Here is a 20,899-nt window from a genome sequence, read left to right on the forward strand (position 1 = left end):
ACTCATCTGGACATCTGAAAAGCAACATTGCTAATGAGCAAGCCTGTGCTATCTGACAACTGTGGATACGTAAGATGTGTGTAGAAAATTCAGTCAAATGAGGAACTTGTAGCAAAACTGCAAAAGTGTGAATTTCATACAGGATAAAAATGGTAAGAGGTGAATAGATTATGATTTGGAAAGCAGGTTCAGAAAGAAGCTTCTTTCCAAAGACTTGCTGATTAAACCACTGCATACTCCTCTAAACATTTTGTGGTCTAACAGATCACTTTAAACTTATAATAATCCTTGCTTTATTAATATGCTGCATTGTTCATTTATTTGGACCTAATTTTAAAAGCAAATTAAGGTTTCTAAGATGAAACTTGCTGCCTGAGGCTGTATCTCAATTTGGGAAAAAAACAAACAACACATAAGCTAAGCTAACTGATTAAAGAAAATATTTTCCTAATGGTTGATCTGAACCCTCAGGTGCATTCCAGCATGGTGGCCTGCTCTGCCAAAGACTGCACACCTCCAGGTGTGGTTAGGGTTCTGAAGATAATGTCATTTGCTTAGTTTTGATACCATATTTTCCTGCTTGGAATGGACAAATAAGCTAGGATGTAAAACATGCCAATTATAAAATTATGCACAAATGACTTAACACAACAAAAACAAAGTAATGAAACCAATCCTGGGAAATCTGTTTCAAGGAGACAGAACCACAGCACATTGTTGGATCAAGCTGTGTGCCAGAGCACACAATTTTATGATGCAGCTTCAAACTAAATATTATACTGTAAGAGTGTACTTACATCCACCTCGCCTTGGTCAATCACATAGAAGTTGTCTCCTTCATCACCTGGAAGCAAAATACAAAAGGTGATTGTTCCCTGAAGGTCTGCTAAACTACTCAATAATTTCCTGCCTCCGTATTTAATCCTGTACATATTTACACAGGTTTGTACACCAGATTACTTACAGAAAGATTCATTTTCTGAAACATCCTTGCCTATTTGCCTTCATAAATCACATTATCACTATGATTTATTCCTATTAATAACTTTTAATTGCATTAATGTCTCCCTTTCAATTGATTCAACACTTCATTCAGTGTAAACACACGAGGCTTTAATATAGCCTGAGGGTAATGAAGTACTCCACAACATGTGGCAGGCACGCAGGTAAGTTGCCAAGTGTGAGAACTATGATAGAGCACAATGAGGTGTTGAATATTCCCAACAACCATAAAAATATTTTCCATCTCTAATTACTCTCAGCTAGCCTGTGCCACCCTTATGCATTCTGAGCTGTGGTTTAGTTCCTATCTTTCGCTGAGGAACGAACACCTTAATTTGAAGTGCTATTTACCTACATTTAACTGTAGCACTTTGAAACCCTGGAGATCTACCAGTGTGGTTTTGTAGGAGACCTCTGCACATGTAGCAAAAGACCTGCATCCATGGACTTCCAACATAGCTGCACACTTAGATGCTTTCAGACTGTGGTTATTCTTCCCGTTAAGCAAATAGGGTGAAATCTCAAATGGAGAGATGTGAATTGTACAACCTTAGAAAATATACAAGGGAAAAAATGAGAGGAAGAATTACCCTGTTGTATGACTGTTTCTCCTGCAATGTGTGTGACGGGGAACATGGCATCAAATATGTCACTGGAAAAAAAAAGAAACATTTACTAATAAATCAGACCTATTTCTTATCTAGTCAGTAGACCTACCTTCATTGTTTCATTTAGCCTTCATTAACAGATTTTGCAGAAAAAGAAAAGGAAAATGTTAGTTGCAACTGGAAAATGAGCTGCTGCTTGGCAAGAAATCAAAATAACTAGTTAGGCACAAGCTGTGGTTTACAACTAAGTGAGACCATGATTCAGTGCATGCTATTTTGAAAGAATTCCTGAATTATATGCATATAGGCCACTTCTTATAGCACTGCACAAACTAGGCAGCCCAAGTATTTTATTGTCTGAGCAAACAGCTTTCAGATTTTCAGCTGCGATCAGTATGTGTCACAGCAGTAATTGCTAGATGCCTAAACGGGAGCTCTCCTCTTCTGAACATCTGGCCTCACATTTACAAGCCAAACCTGTTCCACAATACAGAGCACATTTGGAAAGGTAGATGGCTCTAAATTAATGTAGCATAAGAGCTGGCAGGAGATCGCGCTCATAGTGCACGAGAGGCAAAACTCTGAAAATCTTAGTGAGTTACTCGTGAGAAGGGAATTTGACCAATGCTACAGAAGAGCCTTGTGCTCATTAATCATCACTGAATTACACACCTTACTGTGGTCTCCAGCATACTGTCAAATATCCTTAAAAGGCCAGGCAGAGTAGTAAGGACGGGAACGCACCCTGCACCAACACTTTGGGCAACTTGCCCATATCCAGTCCTTTGTTTATTGAGGGAGACAGCAGGCTCTGTGGAGCCAGGGCTTCCTTTCCCCACATCAGATTTTGGGGAACTTATTTTCAGAAGCATGAACTGCACTGAGACGGGCGCTCCCTACCTCTCTTCCCCTTCCTATGCATCAGTCTCAAGGGCTAAAGGAAATAGCTCCCCGACACAAACAAAAGACAGTAAGGAGGAGTTGTTAACTAGTCTCTTCCTTGGTCTGGTCTGGGAATGGTCCGTCCAGGGACCACTGATGACAGCGACAAGATGAAAGGCTTCAGTGAATGGAGCAAAGTCCTCACGATCGTAATGGAGCGCCAACAGTGAGGAAACCTAACATTTTCATCAAAATAGCCAGAAGATCAGCAAACAAACCCATGCTACATTTCAATGCCTTATATGGGAAATGCATATTGTAAAATCCCATTATTAACCTATTTCCTGTTCAACTGTTCCAGAATTTATTCAGGCTCAGTTCTAGGAAATGTTTCACTCCTAAGTTCAAATTGGTCATGTCTTCCTCTTCAGCAGCCAGAATGTTTTTGCTCAGTATCACAGCTCTGTGTCAGCACCACCGGTAGGAGAACTGGGAGATATCAAACCAGGCACCTCCTGCCGCTCTGCAGTACCTGCAAGGGATGCTTAGCCCATGACCTATAATAAAATGTTCTGTTTTCCCCCTGTTGTTTCATCAAGCCCACCCTGTGCTATTCCTACTCACACTCAGGAAATACCTCCACCACAGATAAAAAGCCTGCTCAGAGGCTCTAAGGAGAAACCTCTTTCTCACCTCATTCTGAGCACCAATGCGAAGACCTATAATAAATTACTCTGAAAAGCATATGGATTGTATTCTTAAATCCACTAAACTTATTTTTAATGATCTTAAATGGGTTCTGCAGTTTCCCAGTTCAAGGGACTTGTCTGTTGGCAGAAGGCATCTGTCTGGTGCAGGCTGTGGAGCTGGTCCTGGGCCAGCCCTGGGTGCCCTCCACCTACAAGATATGGGTGAGGTTCAGATGAGATGGGGGAAACCACCACCATGGTAGGTGCCGAACTGGAACAACCACCAAGGGACCTTATGTCGATGAGGCAAGTTAGGCTGTTCTTCAGTAGCTCTGGGACCTGGAAATTCAGGCTCGTTTGCCTCCCTGTGGTTTCCCCTTGGCTGTGCCTGGGCACCTCACCGAGCTTTGAGAACAGCCCTGCAGCCTGCAGAAGATTTACTGGAGAAAAAGGGCACACTGCATGGCAGAGAAGAAAGTCTTCAATGCAATCCATCCAAAAATAGGCACAACATTGTGAATATCAATAACCAGACCAAAATGTGACTGTTCAAACAAACTTGGAAACCTTTTTTTTTTTTTTTTTTTAATAGAAATACAGAGGAAATAACTACCCTCAATTTCGCTCTTTCACCTTTGTTTTAAGGCTGTATTTTATTTATAACTAAACAATTGACTGTACAAACAGTGCCAAATAATTTATGTATAGCACTGCACCCGTCTCCAAAATGTTCCACGTTTCATTTCTACAATACCTTTTAGTTTTATCCAAAAAAACCTCTTTAAAACTCGCAGACTAAAACTTTCAGCCGACAGTGCAATGAACCCGAAGTCTATTAGCAGCAACAGCAGTTTTATACTAATATTCTGCTGTGTAGCAGTGTAGCAGAATGTTAGTGTAAATGTTCTAGCACCCCATATATGTTTTTCAGCAAAGACTTAATCTTATTAGACCAAGACTCAGATTTTTAAAGAGACCCTTGAAGAACATGTCATCAAACAGTAGTCTGAAATACATATGAACACACAGACACAAGGTAATCAAAGTTATGGTGCTGTTGATTTACATCTCCAAAGTGAAACACAAGCATACCTTTGATAAATAAATACATGTGATTAATAATATGACTGTCACTGGAAATACATCGTCATGTTTCTTTTCTACTAGGGAGCTATTGTTCTTAATTGATATGGTTAGGCCAAGGTCTCTCACAGTGATTAATGAGTCAGACTGTTTCTGCTTTTAGAGGCTCAATTTGAGATTCATTAAATAGATCTCCAATGATATGGATCAGCAGGCAGCCTCAAAGTTTCTCAACCTACAAGTCTGGCAGCCAAGAACTGGGACATTCAGAATAAGACCAAAGAAACCCACCCTTCTGGAAATTATCAGTTCCTAAAGTACCAATGGTCTAAGGTCCCTGTATGAAATCTGGCTTTTGATTTAATTCAGACTAAGTGTAGAATCTGTCTGGACATTTTTCTTACTGCCTTTATCCTGTGTCTGAAATAAACAAAAATGTCAGAAGGATCAATATACCAAAATACTTGGAAAATTTGAAAAATTTGTTCCTGACCCAAGCTAAAACCTGAAACTACAATAAACAGACATATTTTCCATCTCCCCAATAAATATCTGATGACCCATATTCAGTTTCAGCCATGTGTCCTGGGTCTGTACTATATAGAAAAAACAAACTTTAAATACTGAGTAAGTTAAGTGGCATTTGCTAAAGGCATAAACAATATGGCCAAGGCCAAAAATCTGGCCTCTTGTTTTTTCCTTTACCACGCACCTGGCTGTAAGTCATTCAAAATCACTCTCTGACCATTACAGTAAAAAAAAAAAAAAAGCCCTTACAAATACAGTGCTACAACCATCTCGCCACCAAGCAGAGATTGTAGCTATGTACTCCTAGAGCTCTGCAAAAGTAGGGCTGTATTTCCTCAGTTTGAAGGTTTTGTTAAATAATTTGTGTGAAGCACATGCATACACATTCCTAACAACCAATTTTTTTTTTAAGCACAAGTAGGTTTTTTATTCCAGCATAAACAGAAAGCCAGAAAATCAGTAAAGTCTTCACCAAATGTTGAACTACCATAATTTCATCTTCTGTCCGAGCTGCAGCACCAAGAACACAGCAGCCTCTGTCTTCTGCCCCTGCACCAGCTATTTAACTGTTGACACCAACCACGCTAGCAATGCTGGGCACTAAACTGATATGGAAACAGTTTGATTTTTTGCCAGGATTATTATGATTGTGCTGCAAATGAGAACTGCTTAGAGGGATTTCCTTATTTTGTGGAAATGTATCACTTGCCCTGTTTCCAAATGACTTGCTCAGGTGATAGAAGAAGAAAAGAGGGCACCTGGTATTTCAGCTGTTGTTTCATGAGACCGCAGCCAAGAGAGATGCACCGCACCCAGCGTGTCCCGGGCTCAGCATCAGTATTGGAGGGCTCCTCCTCACTATCTCCAGAGCCAAAACTTTTGAGAGGCTTACAATTTTCTCACAGCTTCCCTACCTACTTCCAGAGGCCCTCTGTCTGGTTAGTCATGGCACTGGGAGTCAACCATTTGTTCCCATAGGAAGGTACCAAGGGCAATTTTTGGCTTGGAAGTGTAGTTGCAGGTGGGACTGTATGTACCTGAATATGCACACTTGGATCCAAAGGGAGACACTAGCAGGACATTACTAATGTTTCCCAGGGGGATTTCTGCACATTAAATTATTTGTAAAGTTTTTTGATACTATCATTCAAAAACAAATTACAAGAAAAGATTGCGAGCAGTGTAGAACATACAGAGAACAGTTAACTAGTCCAACAAAATGAAACCAAGAAATGCGTTTAGACATGAAATCTCTATCTATTCAATCAAAAAATACCACCTGTCTTCTTAGGGAATATCAAAATTTAAAAGACTTTTTTAAAAAGGTCAAAGATATCAAAGGCTTGCAACAAGTTTTAACACATAAAGTGTCTTCCATGAGTGTACAGGAGAACTGCAAACAACTGTGATCAGAGCTGAAATCACAGGGGCTGATCCGCTGCTGTCTGTCACCTGCAATGACTTCTGGCCACCTGTCCAGGTTGAGCCAATTCCCTTCTCATACAAAGAAAGAAAATTCCACTCAAATCAATGACACTGCAGCTATTTAGACCAGAAAAGAGTCTACCACAGGGATTGCAAAATAAATATGATGAAACACTTTGCTGCTTTAATTCAGTAGCATTTTATAGACTGCATTTGCCAAGACGCAAATGACTGTGTTAAGAGGAAGCCAGGGCAGGGCCAAGGGTTTCTCTTTCTCAGGAGAAAAAGTGAATTATAAAAATAAATCATCTCATCTGCTTTTACACCAAAGCTGCTTGGAGTCGATGTAGTATATGGGATAGAAAAAAAAAAATGTGCACTGTAGGTAATATAGCGCTGGCAATGGGCAACCAAGAAGGAGCTTGTTAAAACAAAGAGAGAAGGAGGATTCCAAGCACTTTCAGAACCAGACCATGGCAATGGCCAAAATAGGGAAACTATGTAAGACAATTTATCAGTTTCACAATCAGATTTCCTTCCAGCCCTTGCTGTGCTGAATGCATTGCAGGAAAGGAAAACTGGAAGAGACAGAATGTATACGTGTTAGGCAAAAATGGAAAATCCTCGTTCTACCTGCAGGTTACAATTTGTCAAGAGTTCAATCAGAACAATTGCATTGTACAGGCAGACTCAGAAAGCCTTCAGTGTGTGCACTATACAGAGTTTTTTCTTTTGCTGTCTCTCTAGGAAAACAAAGCAAGCTCTGTATTGTTGAGGATAGCTTTAAAAGATATGTAGCTGCTCTGGCATAATTTAAAAAAAGACACATAATATTTTCTCGAGGTGAGGCTGCCCTAGCAGGAGGATTCCAGCATTTTAAACCTCTCCTACTTACATATCTTTAAAGTTTAGTAAACAGAGTTGATAGTAACTCCACCTTTCTTTAGCTGTAGCTCTCATATTGAGGTACTATTTTAAGATTTCTAAAGGTGGGGGTGGGGGTGGGGGAGGAGATTCTTCTCGTGTATGTCTAAGATTTTCTTATGATTCATTTCCAGAAAAGATAACAACTTTCTAGCAATTGTTCTACCAACTGCTTCTCCTGCTCTGTAAGGACGAAGAGTGCAGAATTTAAACCAAACTGGCTTCAATTAACATCTTTGTGGTGAAGGAATAAATGCAGTGCTTTACCACTGAATAAAATGCAAGGGCCTAAATATAAGGCTTCGATCCATACTGCTTGTTCCTAGGAATGCTGCAAGTCCTTGCTGATGTACAATACTGAAACCACCAAGAAACTATTACTACTATTTACTGACTACTGAGAATAAAAGCAATGCACCCAGGTAAAATAAAAGACTCCTTTTTTAGAAGTATTTAAAATTAACAGCTCCAAGCTTACAATTGCTATAATCAAATATGAGGTGTCGCAGGCATGTGCCTAAGAGAGTCAGTACTGAAGCCTTAACAAAAACATAACCCATCTACTTCTGTTAATCTATTTTCTTGTTAGGACAGCGACAAATTTAGTATAGCAGCATACAAAACTATTAACAATTGAGACTATTTATTACTTCATCATAATGGCCAATGTATAGTTATTATTACAATTAAGACATGCATTAATTTTATTATAATGACCATACAATTCTTTGAGATGAGACATAAGAAGACATTCTGAATGGCAGGCTAACATTAGGATCCATGTCTAATTCCACAACATTTATTAAGTCACAAGTCCACATAACTAACCGACATATGAAACAGAAAGAAATAAAAAATTGTCTTCCATTTCTGTGAATTATTTCCATTTTTACTGTTTTATGAAGTCCTTTTATAAGTTCATTAATTATTACACCGAATCAACTGAATCTGACTTCATGAGCAAAGCATCAATTTATTTTACAGACTCTAGACATCTGTGTGTCAATGGTTCACATCATCTTCCACATGTCAACAATCATTTTCAAAGAGAAAGAGCTTCCGCAATGCCTACTACAATATGAGATAAAAAAAGGGGCCAAGACTTGAGGCTCAAGAGTGACAAGGTCCAGTCCCACACCCTGCCCCACCACTTTCACCTTGGCCTGTTTTCCTTCCATCCACCTCTCAGAAGCATCACTTCATTCAAAGTCATGCTGCCGCGGCCTTGGGGTACCACACTTGTCCAAGAGGCAGGGCTGAGTGGAAATGTAACTCGGGTCCATCTCTCACCGTCATCTCTACGAAACCTTTCACAAGGCTGAGGGAAGGCCCACACTTCCTTCAGCTACACTCAGTTCCAGACCCACCAGTCCGTTCACAAAAGAATCCCAGCGGAGAGGCACACGATGGATGCTGGGAGGTAGAGGAGGACATTACACAACGTCCATGTTAAACCGCGTATCGCACTGTGTCCAACGCCAGGCTGCAGCCACACAGCATCCCTCTAGCAGACCCAGCCTAACACCGGGCAGCACTCCAGTCTTTCAAGGCAGAGTAGTTTCGTAGGTTTTTATACTTTGTAGCTCAAGGACAACTACAGACTGGGCCGTATCAACAGCAGTGTAGCCAGCGGGTTGATTATTTCCCTCTGTTCAGCCCTTGTAAGACTGCCCAGAGTACCATGTCCAGGTTTGGGCTCCCCCATACAAGAGAGAGATTAACAAACCGGAGCGAGTCCACAGGGGCCACCAAAATGGTCCAGGGCCTGCAGCATACAACACATGAAGAGAAGGTGGGAGAACTGTGTTTATTCTCTTATGAAAAGACAATCAGGGAGATCTTATTGCTGTCTACAAGTGCTTAATGGGAAGGTGTAGAGAAGACAGAGCCAGGCTTTTCTTAGAGGTGGACAGCATAAGGATGTTAAGGCAATAGACACAAATGTGAATGTAGGAAACCACCACCTGATATAAAAAAGGGAAAAAAAATCACTATGAGGGTGGCAAAACACTGGAAAAGGGGCCCAGGGAAGGGGACTGTCTCCAAACTCAGCTGGGCAATGCTACAGCACCAGTTCTGACTGGACATGCTTTGAGCAAGAGGTCAGAGCAGGGATGCCTGGAAGCCCCTTCCACCTGCTGGGAGCCCAGGGTTTGGCACTGAGCTTCTCCCAGTGGGAGAGACGAGGTGGTCCTGTGCTCAGCCGCAGACACGGGGGAGGCGAGGGAGCGTGAGTCAGGAGGCCAGCTGGAGGAAATCCCATGCATAATGCATGGAAAATATGCTCTCTGTGTACTGATGTAGGAATATCTGCGTGCTTCTGCATGAATAACTGCAACGAGACTGTAACTCAGCTTCACATCACTAATCCACAAAGTCTGTGCATATCAGGAGGCCTTGATTAGAAATTGGGTAACATGTTTTTTGGGGGGAAAAAACAGCTTGCTGAAATTGAATATTCCTGTAGAAAATGGCTGATGTAATTTCCCATTTAAAATGTTTTAAAAGTTTCAAAAATGTCTAAATGTCCTATTTTGATATCTTCAGAGGATCTACTTTTCTCTATGAAATGACTTCAAAATTAAGTTCCTTAGTTAAAGGTTAAAATCAAAATAAGGCATCGTTGAAAATGGTATGTCACTTGAGTGCTTGTTTTCCATGTGTGAGTATTCACAAGGTTTTCATCTTGGAATTAAGATTCAAAATGGGGGAAAAAATTAAATGCCAAACCAAAAACAAACAAGAAAAAAAAAGAAGAAAAAAAAAAGAACGAAAAATGTAATTACTACTTGATTACAGTGTACTGATATATAAATACACAGAGAGAGAGAAACACACAAACTAAGCTTTTTTCTGGTTTAGCAGGTACAATATATTGATTAGGAACTGTTCCCTCACCCAGGAGGTACTGGACCCTAATGCAAAGATAGAGATGTTTCTGGAGGTTAAGTACTATAAGAATACAGCATTGCTGCAAGCATATTCTATCGAAGCTTCTACTTTGAGAAAGCTCCAAATACATTATTATTAGAAGCACAGAAGGGCACTATAACAAAGTCAAAGGAGTTATTTGTATGCGTTGTCATTGCAGAAGTGACCCTGGGAAACACTTAGCACAATGACAAACCACATACTCCAGACAAAGTGGGCCAAATTCATCCCTGGCGTCACCAGAACAAGGCTGGTGTCTTTGAGCTGACTAAAGGGAAGCATGGCCCTTCAAGTCACAGATTAGTATATATGATTTACATTTTCCGCACAACTGATTACTTACCCTTTTCTCAAACATTTTGGAAAAGCAATGGCAGATACCACGCTGAAAAAATAAGCACTTTTAAGTTAATAGCTGAAAGAAAATTGCTTCTGGTGGGACAGAAAAACAACATCCCAAGAATAATTATCATCCCCAAAACAAGTCTCTGTTGTTATTAATACGAAGCAAATTTCACCAGTGATAAAGGGTAAGCATAACAAAGTTCCTATATGTGAACAATTTATTCCTTATGGTACTTTTAAATCTCTTCACTCTTTAATTTCAAGCTCCCTCTTCTGGACTATCCCAATGAAGCCGGAGAGTCACTATGCACTCCTCCTTACCCTTACTTTAGTAATCAGGTAATACAGCTAAAGAAGCCCTTGATAAATGGCACTGATACAGATCGCTAATCACTGTGTCCCAATTTCATGGTTACTACAGCTGAAGTTCTTTGAAAATATAACAGTATATGCTGAGAGTTAAAGAGCTCCCAGAGGTCTGCAGTTATAAATGCACTATTATGCAAGCTCTTAGAGTAGATAATGGAGGAGATGTCCCTCACATAGGGACACAGGACAGATATCCCTAGGGATATCCTTATATAGGGATATAGGACATTTGAAATAATGAACTATGGTAAATTGTATTTCACATATACATAAGTAAATACACATAAAACCATACTAGGTACATTACCTTACTGCTCACATTATGCAGTGAAGAGAAATACCTTCCCCACAACAGGAACAGCATTTTTTTTTGTCTTTGAGATTGAGATGGAAGACATTCTTTCATGAAAATGAAATTATATATATTTATGTTTTCTTGCACCACTATGATTAGCAAACGGTTGACATAGAAAGTTTTATTTTAGTAATTCACCCAATTATCCTATTCAGAGCATGTCTAGAAACAAACTGCTGCGGTTGTGAAACTTGGACATGAACATAGTATTAATCTGTTGACATTATTTTCTTCTTTTTTTTTTCACTGTGCAAGAATCACTTCTAACAGTTTTCTATAAATATGGGAAAATTAAATTGCATTTGATAAGTATGGTTGTTCCTTCGAATCATATACTTACTGCTCCTACACACTATTTTGATGACTACAGCTTCTGCATCTGGAACAATGGCTTGAGTGCCACAAGACAGAACCTGTGCCTGGCAACTCTATCAGCATGAAAACAGGTAAGAATTATCACATATTAAGTTAAATTATTTTCCCTTCCATGCCAGGTGGCTCTCGCTATTAACATAAAAATCAGGATACTGCAAGAACACTAAAGATGATGATGTCAAAGAATGACACAATGCTGAAGAATGACAAGATGCTCAATACAAATGCAGTTAGAGGTTTTTTTTTATTATGTTCATGTAAAATAGTTTTGTACATCAGCAAACTGCCAGGATAATTCTAGTAATATAAGTATCAATACACAGCACTGCTGAAAAAGCTTGGCAGTGATCAGAGACTGAAGCCAAGGCTCTGCAGAGCTGTAGTTCCCAAGTCACTCAGCATCATGCCTGCTGCGAGTCAGAGAAACGCATGCTGCAACTAATCAAGCAGTGTTTGACATGCATCTCCTCTGGCTGACAAGCACATAACATACGGCTGCAACCATCTCCCACATGTTGCTTAATTAATTTCCATCCTTGTTGTGTGCTCCCACACCTGGAGATATCAAACAGCTGCATATAATAAAAACATTTTAACCTGTGTTTGTGGATAGGATCCAGTTTATAATTGGATCAGTAAATGAAATCATTATAAAATAGCTGATAAAGGTTCTCTAGAATGAGTCAGAATGACTTTTTAAGTGTGTAAATCTAATGTTAAAGAGCTGATGAATAAAATTCATAGCTGACACAAAACCACATGTCCACAAGCACTTGCTTTTCTATTTGCATATCTATTATACCTTACAGACGTGTGCAAACTCATACACCCACACGTTTTTCTTATGTTTTCCTTAAGTTTATCGTTAGTCCCCTTCATCTCTGATTCACAGCATTTCTGAGATATAATCTTTTACAATAAAATGAACTAGAGATAAAATTGCCTTAGACAATAAATACTTCTTCTGTAGGAGCTTTTTAGTGAACTATCGCAATTAAGCAGATTCATTTTTTACAGCTCCACTCATTCAAAGGAGAAAACAGAGATCGATTAGATCAGACGATACATGCATTTTTTCTTAAGTGTTCTGTATTTGCAGGGGTCTGAAGGAAAGGGAGCTTTTTAAGCATGAACTGCTGTTTAAATTTATAAATGCACAAACACAGACCTCTGGGTGTGCTTTCTTCATACCTATGTAAATAAATTCAGAGGCAGTTACATTATTTTGTTCCATCCTTCTTAGTAATTTTCTTTCCGAGTCTTCACTAACCTCCAAAACGTACATCAAAGACATCCTGAAGACACCCAGCAATATCACTGGCAGCAACACCTGCTACTTCGAACCTCACAGCATTAACTCCCCAACAGTTTGCTGTGTTTTAAAAACCTGCATAGCAAACATGGCACTAATCTCTTTCTTCTACATTTTGCTACAAACATTAAAAAAATCAAGAGTGCCCTATATTAAATCCTGCAATGTAATATGCATGGGTCTTTTATCTTTTCATGACGATAGCAAATCTGGAAATCTCAGCTATGCTAGGCTTGCATTAGCATTGCTGGGATGGGAGGGAAAAAGCAGTGTTGTATATGCCTTCCTGCATATCTGCAGTACATTTTTTAAATGCCTGGTTGAAAGGGAACATGAAGAATTCATCGGGCAGACTGGTGGATCGGTATTAACGCAGACGTTTGCGGTCACTCTTAGTCCAATCCTTCAAACACCTTTTGCTTGGTTCTGCTAATTCTGTGTTTGCTTTTACACCAGTATCATTTTTAAGCAATTTCTGAGCAGGAAGAGTTACATTTTATGGCATTAAATAAACGAGAACAAATTCAGCCCCAAAACAAATTGCAAAAAAACCTTGCAGGAGTATATTATCACACGACTCGCGTTGCTTCCTCCCAACTAAATAACCCTCCCAGTTTACAGATTTCTGTTTAATTTGGCCTCTGGCATGACAGAAAGGAATTTTTTGCCCATTTACACAACTCTATGAATCAAACGTTGACAACAGTAAGCTGCTCTTCAATCTGACTTAGAGGCATGCACCAAAAAACAGCCAAGTGCTGTACTTGCTCCATCAGGTCTCTCACACAAACCAGCTACGATATGGCTTGTGGCATACAAATCCCTCGGGAAAAATAAAATGCTTCACAGTTCCTTCTCTTGAGGACTTGAAGTACCAGCAGGTATAATTGCTCCAAATCTTGAATCCTAGCTGGGTATGCTGCTGTCAACTGCTCCAACACTGGCACCTTAAAATACTCTGCCTGTAAGCTGAGAACTGATTTAGGTTAGGTTTAAAAAATAGTTTTAAAAATTAGATTTTGCTGTTTAAGAACCATACCTCCACTGGTTTAAATATATTTTTCATGTAGGTCAAGCAGGCTTTATCTGTGTTGATATGAAATTCCAAAATACAATAAAGAAATTAAGCAGAAATGTCTATACTAAAACCCACTTAAAAATAAATCCAATTAAAGGGAATAAATAGGACAAGAGAACAACTAATTCCTTGTCTTTGCTTCTCTGCAAGGAATATTCATGTAAATCCCCGGTCTGACATTTATGCTGTTTCATGTGACAGGGATCAGAATTCTCCATAGCAGAACCATTTACCCCGACAGCACCTTTATAACGCATAATAGAAACCTCTCCACATTCACAGAACATTTTCTATAGGCTCACAAAGGGTTTAACCCTGCAAGCTTTTATCCATGTGAATAGTCAGCACTCATACTTGAAATAAAAGGAGTAATTTAATGAAAAGGGGGTGGTAGAATCAGGGATTTGGAGTGAGAATGTTCGGGGATGAAGAACATCTCTTATCTGTGCTGGTGAAGTGGCTTGTAATCTCGAGTATTATATCTGTGCTTTGTAATGCAATAATAATAAGAACAAGAAGGAAAATTTTGAGCTCAGTGCCTGAGGTAAGTAACCATCCTGGATCCTTCAGGCTGCTTTATTTTAAAGAGAGGTTTCACAACCTGTGCACTCCCATCATATGCTTCCTTTATGTTTTCCTGCAGTCAGAGGAAGCGGAAGAAGGTCATAGGTGTTTAAACCCCACTTTGCATCTCACTCTTTTGGGGGAGGACATCAGGAGGGACCCCACTCATGACTGAACAGCTGGAGATAACATTTAGATGCAATGCTCATGTCTAAATATACAGGTAAGAAAGGGCAATGTCTGCGCGTGTTTAGGGGTGACAGCCTGGAGAGACTCACAGAGCAACTCTCCAGACTTTGGGACACTTCCGTTTGAATCTAGATTGAGATGTTAACACACCAAATCAAATGTAATTTGAAAAGAAAATTTTAATAAGAACACTGCAGAGATATTTCATCTTGGTGAGGGTCAAAAGAGAGGGGAGGAGGCAGGTGATGAAAAGTGTTTCTTAAATGGAGGAGATAAAGATGGCAGGAGATAAAAAGGTCAGGCTAGGTGGTCTAAAGATCCCTGCTAACCCTAAACTCAGTGACAGATACAGAAGAGCAAACACTTGATCTCAGGAACATTTGCTCATACAAAGCAAGTCTTGAAAAGAAGACCAGTAAAGAGCCAGCTATCAAAGCAATGCTTATACCCTGGTAGTAAGTAAATACATGATGAACCGCACAAATACACACTGGTACTACAGGCCACCTCCTTCTCCATGTGAAATAGCAACTTACACTCACATTCCTGAGATCCCCCTCAAAAGCTGTACTGCACGCTTTCTGCAACGCCTCAACAGTAATATCAGAGGTTATTAAAAAAAATCTTAAATGAATAAACAGATCTGAAAAATAAACTACCAATGTGCCACAGGATTTGTAACAATAAGTTGACTTTAAAAAATAGACTAATACATGCAAAGGTCACTAAAATATTTATATTAATGATGGAGCTGAACACTAAGCAGATATTGACTTCTGTTGAGGTGAACCTCAAGATTTATTGGCCTAAGAGGTAAACACTGACTGAGATAAATCCAAGGTCAATATTTACTACCAAGGACAATAAATCTTGGTGGCCTATGAAACATGAAATAAATAAACATGTATGTGTGTATATATATTCATAGACACAAATATATCTACAGATATTTACATAAATTATTTGGAAAAATGATCATCAGCATGTTTTCTTAATCATGCTAGAGAGAACCAATGAGCAACTATGAACCAGCGTGAGATACATCTATTTGCATATGTCGGAACTGATGATATCGAAGGGTGACATTTCTGCTTTCCCAAGTGACTCCCTTTGCCCACTGAGCTGGGTGAAAGGTTTCTAAGACACAAAGGAAAGTCAGGACCTCAAGTGCAAACCAGCTGCTCTATTTCCATCTTCGCTTGAGAATCCATGCCTGTAACTTAAAAAGCAGAGTTACACACAGCAAAGTAGTCTGAGTAATTGTCAAGCTCTGGACTTGTCAGTCAGAAAGATTTCTGATGGACCACTTCTGAATTCACTGCACCTTCATCTAAGGTCAAGTTTCTTCCCATGCAAGGCAACCGCAGGAGGGGAACATGTGGATATTCTGGAAGTGTTTTAACAAGAGGCACTTTTACTGTGGTTGTGGTCAATTTTGTATGAGCTCAGAACAAAGATGTATCAATCAAACTGAGCAAAATAAATAAAGAAGAGCATTGGATGACTTTTAGAGTTATAGGCTTTTTCCTTGAACTAGAAAAGCAAATAAATTTAACAGGAGTGCTGACAAAAGTAGACCTTCTTCCTCCAAACAGTATACAAGATCTAAGCCAAAAGGAAACAGATGACTTTGTGTGTTTGTAGGAAGTGATTAGAGAAGATAGAACTTAATTTATTAAGATGGGAGATGGTGATTCTTTTGTTGACTTTTCAGGTCAAGTGTTAAAACCTTCTGCAAATACAGCAGTAGATGCACTACAAGTAAGCCTTAATGGCTCAGGAGACGGCTTTTTTGATACTCTAGGTTTTTCTGGTTCTTTGAACAATTGTTTTGGAAAGCCAAGTCAGAGAAATCTGCAGTCCTTACCTATGCCTCCTGGTGGCCTCCCCTTTGCAAACTGCACCAGTTTGGGCAGCTGGAGGCTGGTTTGGACGAGCATACACTTACTGTCCCAATGTAGAACACTGCCTAAAATCAACAAGGACAGCTTCCACATGACTTCGGAATTTTTTCTGATGGACCCAAGTGATGACAGAACACACAAAAAAGGAAAAGGAAGGATGAAAAGGACAAAAGAATAAAAAAAAGGAAGAAAAGAGAGAACAAAGTGCTCTAAAAAAAATACTTCATTTATCTACCAGTCTGACAAGTCTCAGAGAGGAATGCGGCGCTGTGCAGGCAGCGCTGGCCACTGGATTTGCAGGAAGGAAGAGCAATTAGAAGTGCTGGCCAGGAAAAGGCCTGTTAGCACTGTTACCTTTAACTTAATCTTTAATCTCCTCCTATGCCTCCAACTTGTCACCACAGGCATTAATCACCTTGCAGGTCTTATAGCCATCTTGTGCTCATTTATATTATTTGTTTTAATGGCCTCTCTCATGACATTGGTGTTCGGTGGTGTATAGCTCTGCCCTTATTTCCTGCTGGCTGTTCTGCTATATCAAAGAGATGTGGTTTATTTTTACACAGGTTTCCTAAGGCTACAGTATAGCCACAGGTTTCAGTGATCGTATCACAGTTGACCTCTACAGAGAGTACTCCAAAAATCCATGAAATTGTATTGCTCCAAATGTTTTAGATGCCTCTGAAGTCTCATTAATATGAACACTTTGTATTTCATTAAATTTTATTAACATTCTCAGTAATTCAAGGAATGGCAGAATGGCTGCACTTTTAAGCAGGATTTATTTCTTAGCTTGCAAAGAAAGAAAAAGTGATTTTCAACTATACAAAAATTGGAACATGGAAGGAAGATAATAAACTGACAAGCAAAAGATAAAATGTCTTTGTACTCTTCTAAATCCAGAAGAGATCTCAAGGTAAGTGTTCTCTCAACAGACAGAATCACTATATAAAACTTATAGCCAAGACTTTCAAAATTAGAAGCCAAAAATCCACATTTATGGGTTTTCAGAAGAACTGATAATTTCAGGACAGTCCTGTTCAGGAAAATGTAATGCCAAAATAGACTAAATTAATAAGCACAACTTTGAAATGCTCAGCAAAAGGACTGCTGTCTCCTTTGAGTAGAAGCTGTGTCCAGAACAGGCAGATCTTGTTTCTTGCAAATTATTTACCCCTGTGAGGATGCTCATAAAAGGGACTATCAGAGAACAGCGATAGCTATTACAATCTTCAGAATATTTACCTTTGATGTCACTTTCACTTTGAAATGAAATAGCACCAAAAATCTTCCTTCAAAATTGAAGTTCTTTTGGCTACTGTGAAAAGCCCGCTATGGATTCTTAATGCAATACAATATATATTTTATATGGTTAAACACTTAATATGGTAATTATTTCACAGCATGCAAAATAATGAGGAAATAATAAGGAAAGTTTTGGATGAAATTTTAAGAAAAGTAGTGACTCAGTGACCTGCTGGGAGAAAAAATAGAGATGCATAAACCTGTTTCAGTCTGATTCTTTTAATTAGAAATGAAGATTTCTAAAAATAGTGTCTACTTCACTAGCATTTTGAGGGGGAGATAGCTTAGTAGTTTGTTTTCATGCAGCTGAAAGCGAAATCTGTTAGACAACCCACAGTCTGAAATACTTATTCTGAAAGGCTCATGAAGATATATTTTTCCTGATGTGAAATCAGGAATGCAGCATCAATGCCTGACCTTTTATTAACCAACTCAGAAAAGACTGAACTAAAAGGCATTTTGTTCGTCATCTTTGATGGCTACAGATTTATGTCATCCCAAGGTAACCTGTGCAGCTATAGGTTCGCCATTAGTCCAACCTCAGTAATGCAAGGCTTAACAACAAATTTTGAAGGCAAGAATAATGAAAGTCATAGAGGTAACTGGAAAATAAGAGACACTGCAATATTTGCTTTGTCTCTTTATTTGATAACTGATATTCTAGACAAAATAAATCAATCCATTCTTCAAGGCATGTTCAGTGCTATGAGGTAAACTGCTGGTTAAAATGGGAAAGTTGATTAGGAAGAACCACCATAATGTATTTAAGGTGATAATTTAAAGTAGATTAACAACCATTGACATTGGAAGTGGAAGAACAAGCCCAGAGGTAATTTTATTAAGAATATTTCAAGGCTCAGTCTTAAGAAGGAGAGGTGCTGTGTTTGGAGGTATTGCACAGAGTATCACAGGAAAAAAATGGATGCTTTTGATGACTGAAGTAATAAAGTTGGAATGAAATTCAGTAATCTAACATGAAAGGCCATGCATGTTGAAGTTACAGCAACATTTTCTATTTTTAATCTGAATTTATTAAATCACTGGATAACTCAGAGCTATCCTTTTTATCCTTGGCTAGGAAAAAAAGCGAAACACCCTGTATCAGTATAAACCGGTTGCTTCCAAGTGAGCAAGTGCTAATGCCATTGTAAAAAGCACTTCAATATTGTGCAAAATTATAATCAACTGTGTGCAAATGAAACAAAGATAAAAGGTGCATTTGATTCAAAAAGATCCAGAAAAAGCTATTCTGGGGTGGTAAGTGTAATGGAGAGCCTATCTTTTATAAAAGAAGAAAAGAGTGAATCATTTACAGCAGCAAAAGGGGTAAAGAACAGACATCATTTTAATTTATAAATGCAGAGAGATGAGAGGCAAGGGTAAGTAAGGGTGAACATCAGAGTTGAAAAAGAGTTATTTTAACTAATGGATAATGAGGGCATGAAAAATCAACACATATAAACATTTAGTCTGGAAATGAGATACTCTTTTGCCATGGGAACAGTAGTGTTATGAAGCAGCTTTCCAACAACTGTAGCCCAATAAACTGCAGAAAATAAAAATATCTTCATTTAGGTTATCTGAGGGATCATACAACTTGGTTTTCTACAGTATCAGATGCTGAACTCAATGATTCAAGAGAACCTTTCAGACTGTATTCCCAAGGACAAGGAAAAAGATATTTCCTAGCAGGGCAACGAAAAATAAAACAAGTGCAGGATCACTGTCAGAGAAGACACGCTGACTTCTGACAGCCTACTCTTGTAACCGAGACAAAATAGCTGGAAACCTCATCAGATTTGTTCATCTCAACTTTTTAAAAGATGAGAGGCAGTGCCAAACACTCAAAACAATAACGTCTTGCCTTTATAAACAACCTTTAGTATCACTGGATATAAACCAGAGACTTGGACATCTGCTGAGCATGCCTATTGGATTGGCATCAGTGCTCTCCCCCTGGCTCGCACGGAAGGTGACGGGGTCAGGAATGAGACATCTTGTTCTTCAAAAACAATCTTCCATTTTGCCACTGGTAGCTTTCAGAATCCATTTCCTATATAGCTGAAGCCTGTTTAATTTTGCTTGCTTTAGGATGCTTTTTTGAGCATCCTCTAGACTTCAGTTAGAGCCAGAGAAACCATCTAACTGCACGTGTTGTGCTGAATTACTGACGATCAGGAGATGTGCGGAGTTCCATCTCTTGGCACAGCCATGGGTAATGCTGTATGTCCTGGTACATACTGGGAACAGATTGTCTGAGCCTGCTGTAAGAATTTCATGATTACAGATGTAGCTTGGGTCTGCCTTTCTCGCTGTTCCACCAAACACCCTTCTCTAGCCTTTAATCTATCTGCTAATAGATGTTATTTTTAAACTGGCCTAACATCCGTATTTTGCTCATTTCCGTAAGAGATGCAGACAGCCTTCATCCAGACAGACAGGGAATGAGAGTAACTCGGAAAGGTCAGTACCAGTGGGACAGCAATAAAAAAGGTGCAAGCCCCAAATAATGTTACCATTCCCATATCTTCTGAATTTTCCTCCTAATTCTTCCAACCTTGCAAGGAGACAACCCTACTTGGCATAACCCAGCATCATGCTCAAGGAGATGCAGAACAAACCAGTGCTGCATGCCACAGGGTTTTTCTCCGGCTAAAATTTCAGCACCAAAATAGAGTTGTGGATGAATACGGTAACTGGTAAAGCGCTGGGTGATTTAATCAGGTCAAGGGGGAAAGCAGGCATGGCAGTACTGGAATAAGCAGTGTGAGATCATTAACACCCAGCTGACGGATTAAAAGAAAGGCAAAGGAAATCTCTGAGGTCTCCCTGTTTCTTCTTTTTACCAGTCTGAAGACCAGACAGAAATATGGGCATGTGTAGGGGAGTGTGAGCTATTTTAACCAAAACATTTCATCCATCCCTAAATATGGTCACAAGATTTTAGATACTTGGCTTACTCTTAAACAGTAAGATTCTGAATTATCTCCAACTGTGTAGGCTGTAAAAGAAAATGCATAAACCAGCAATC

General features: G+C 39.2%; 1 protein-coding gene across 4 annotated transcripts in view; it reads right to left on the bottom strand.

Moving 5' to 3' along the window:
- The window catches only part of PRKAR1B (protein kinase cAMP-dependent type I regulatory subunit beta), a 100,790-nt gene that overhangs the window by 40,856 nt on the left and 39,035 nt on the right, over positions 1 to 20,899 (bottom strand). For all 4 annotated transcript variants that reach the window (XM_056336476.1, XM_056336475.1, XM_056336478.1 and 1 more), the window contains exons 5-6: positions 1,593 to 1,654; positions 798 to 844 (exon numbers count right to left, since the gene is read on the bottom strand). In XM_056336476.1, the coding sequence (XP_056192451.1) occupies positions 798 to 844; positions 1,593 to 1,654 (109 nt within the window). The remainder of the gene's footprint in view (positions 1 to 797; positions 845 to 1,592; positions 1,655 to 20,899) is intronic.

Source organism: Falco biarmicus, chromosome 4 (assembly GCF_023638135.1).
Source record: "Falco biarmicus isolate bFalBia1 chromosome 4, bFalBia1.pri, whole genome shotgun sequence".
Taxonomy (NCBI): domain Eukaryota; kingdom Metazoa; phylum Chordata; class Aves; order Falconiformes; family Falconidae; genus Falco; species Falco biarmicus.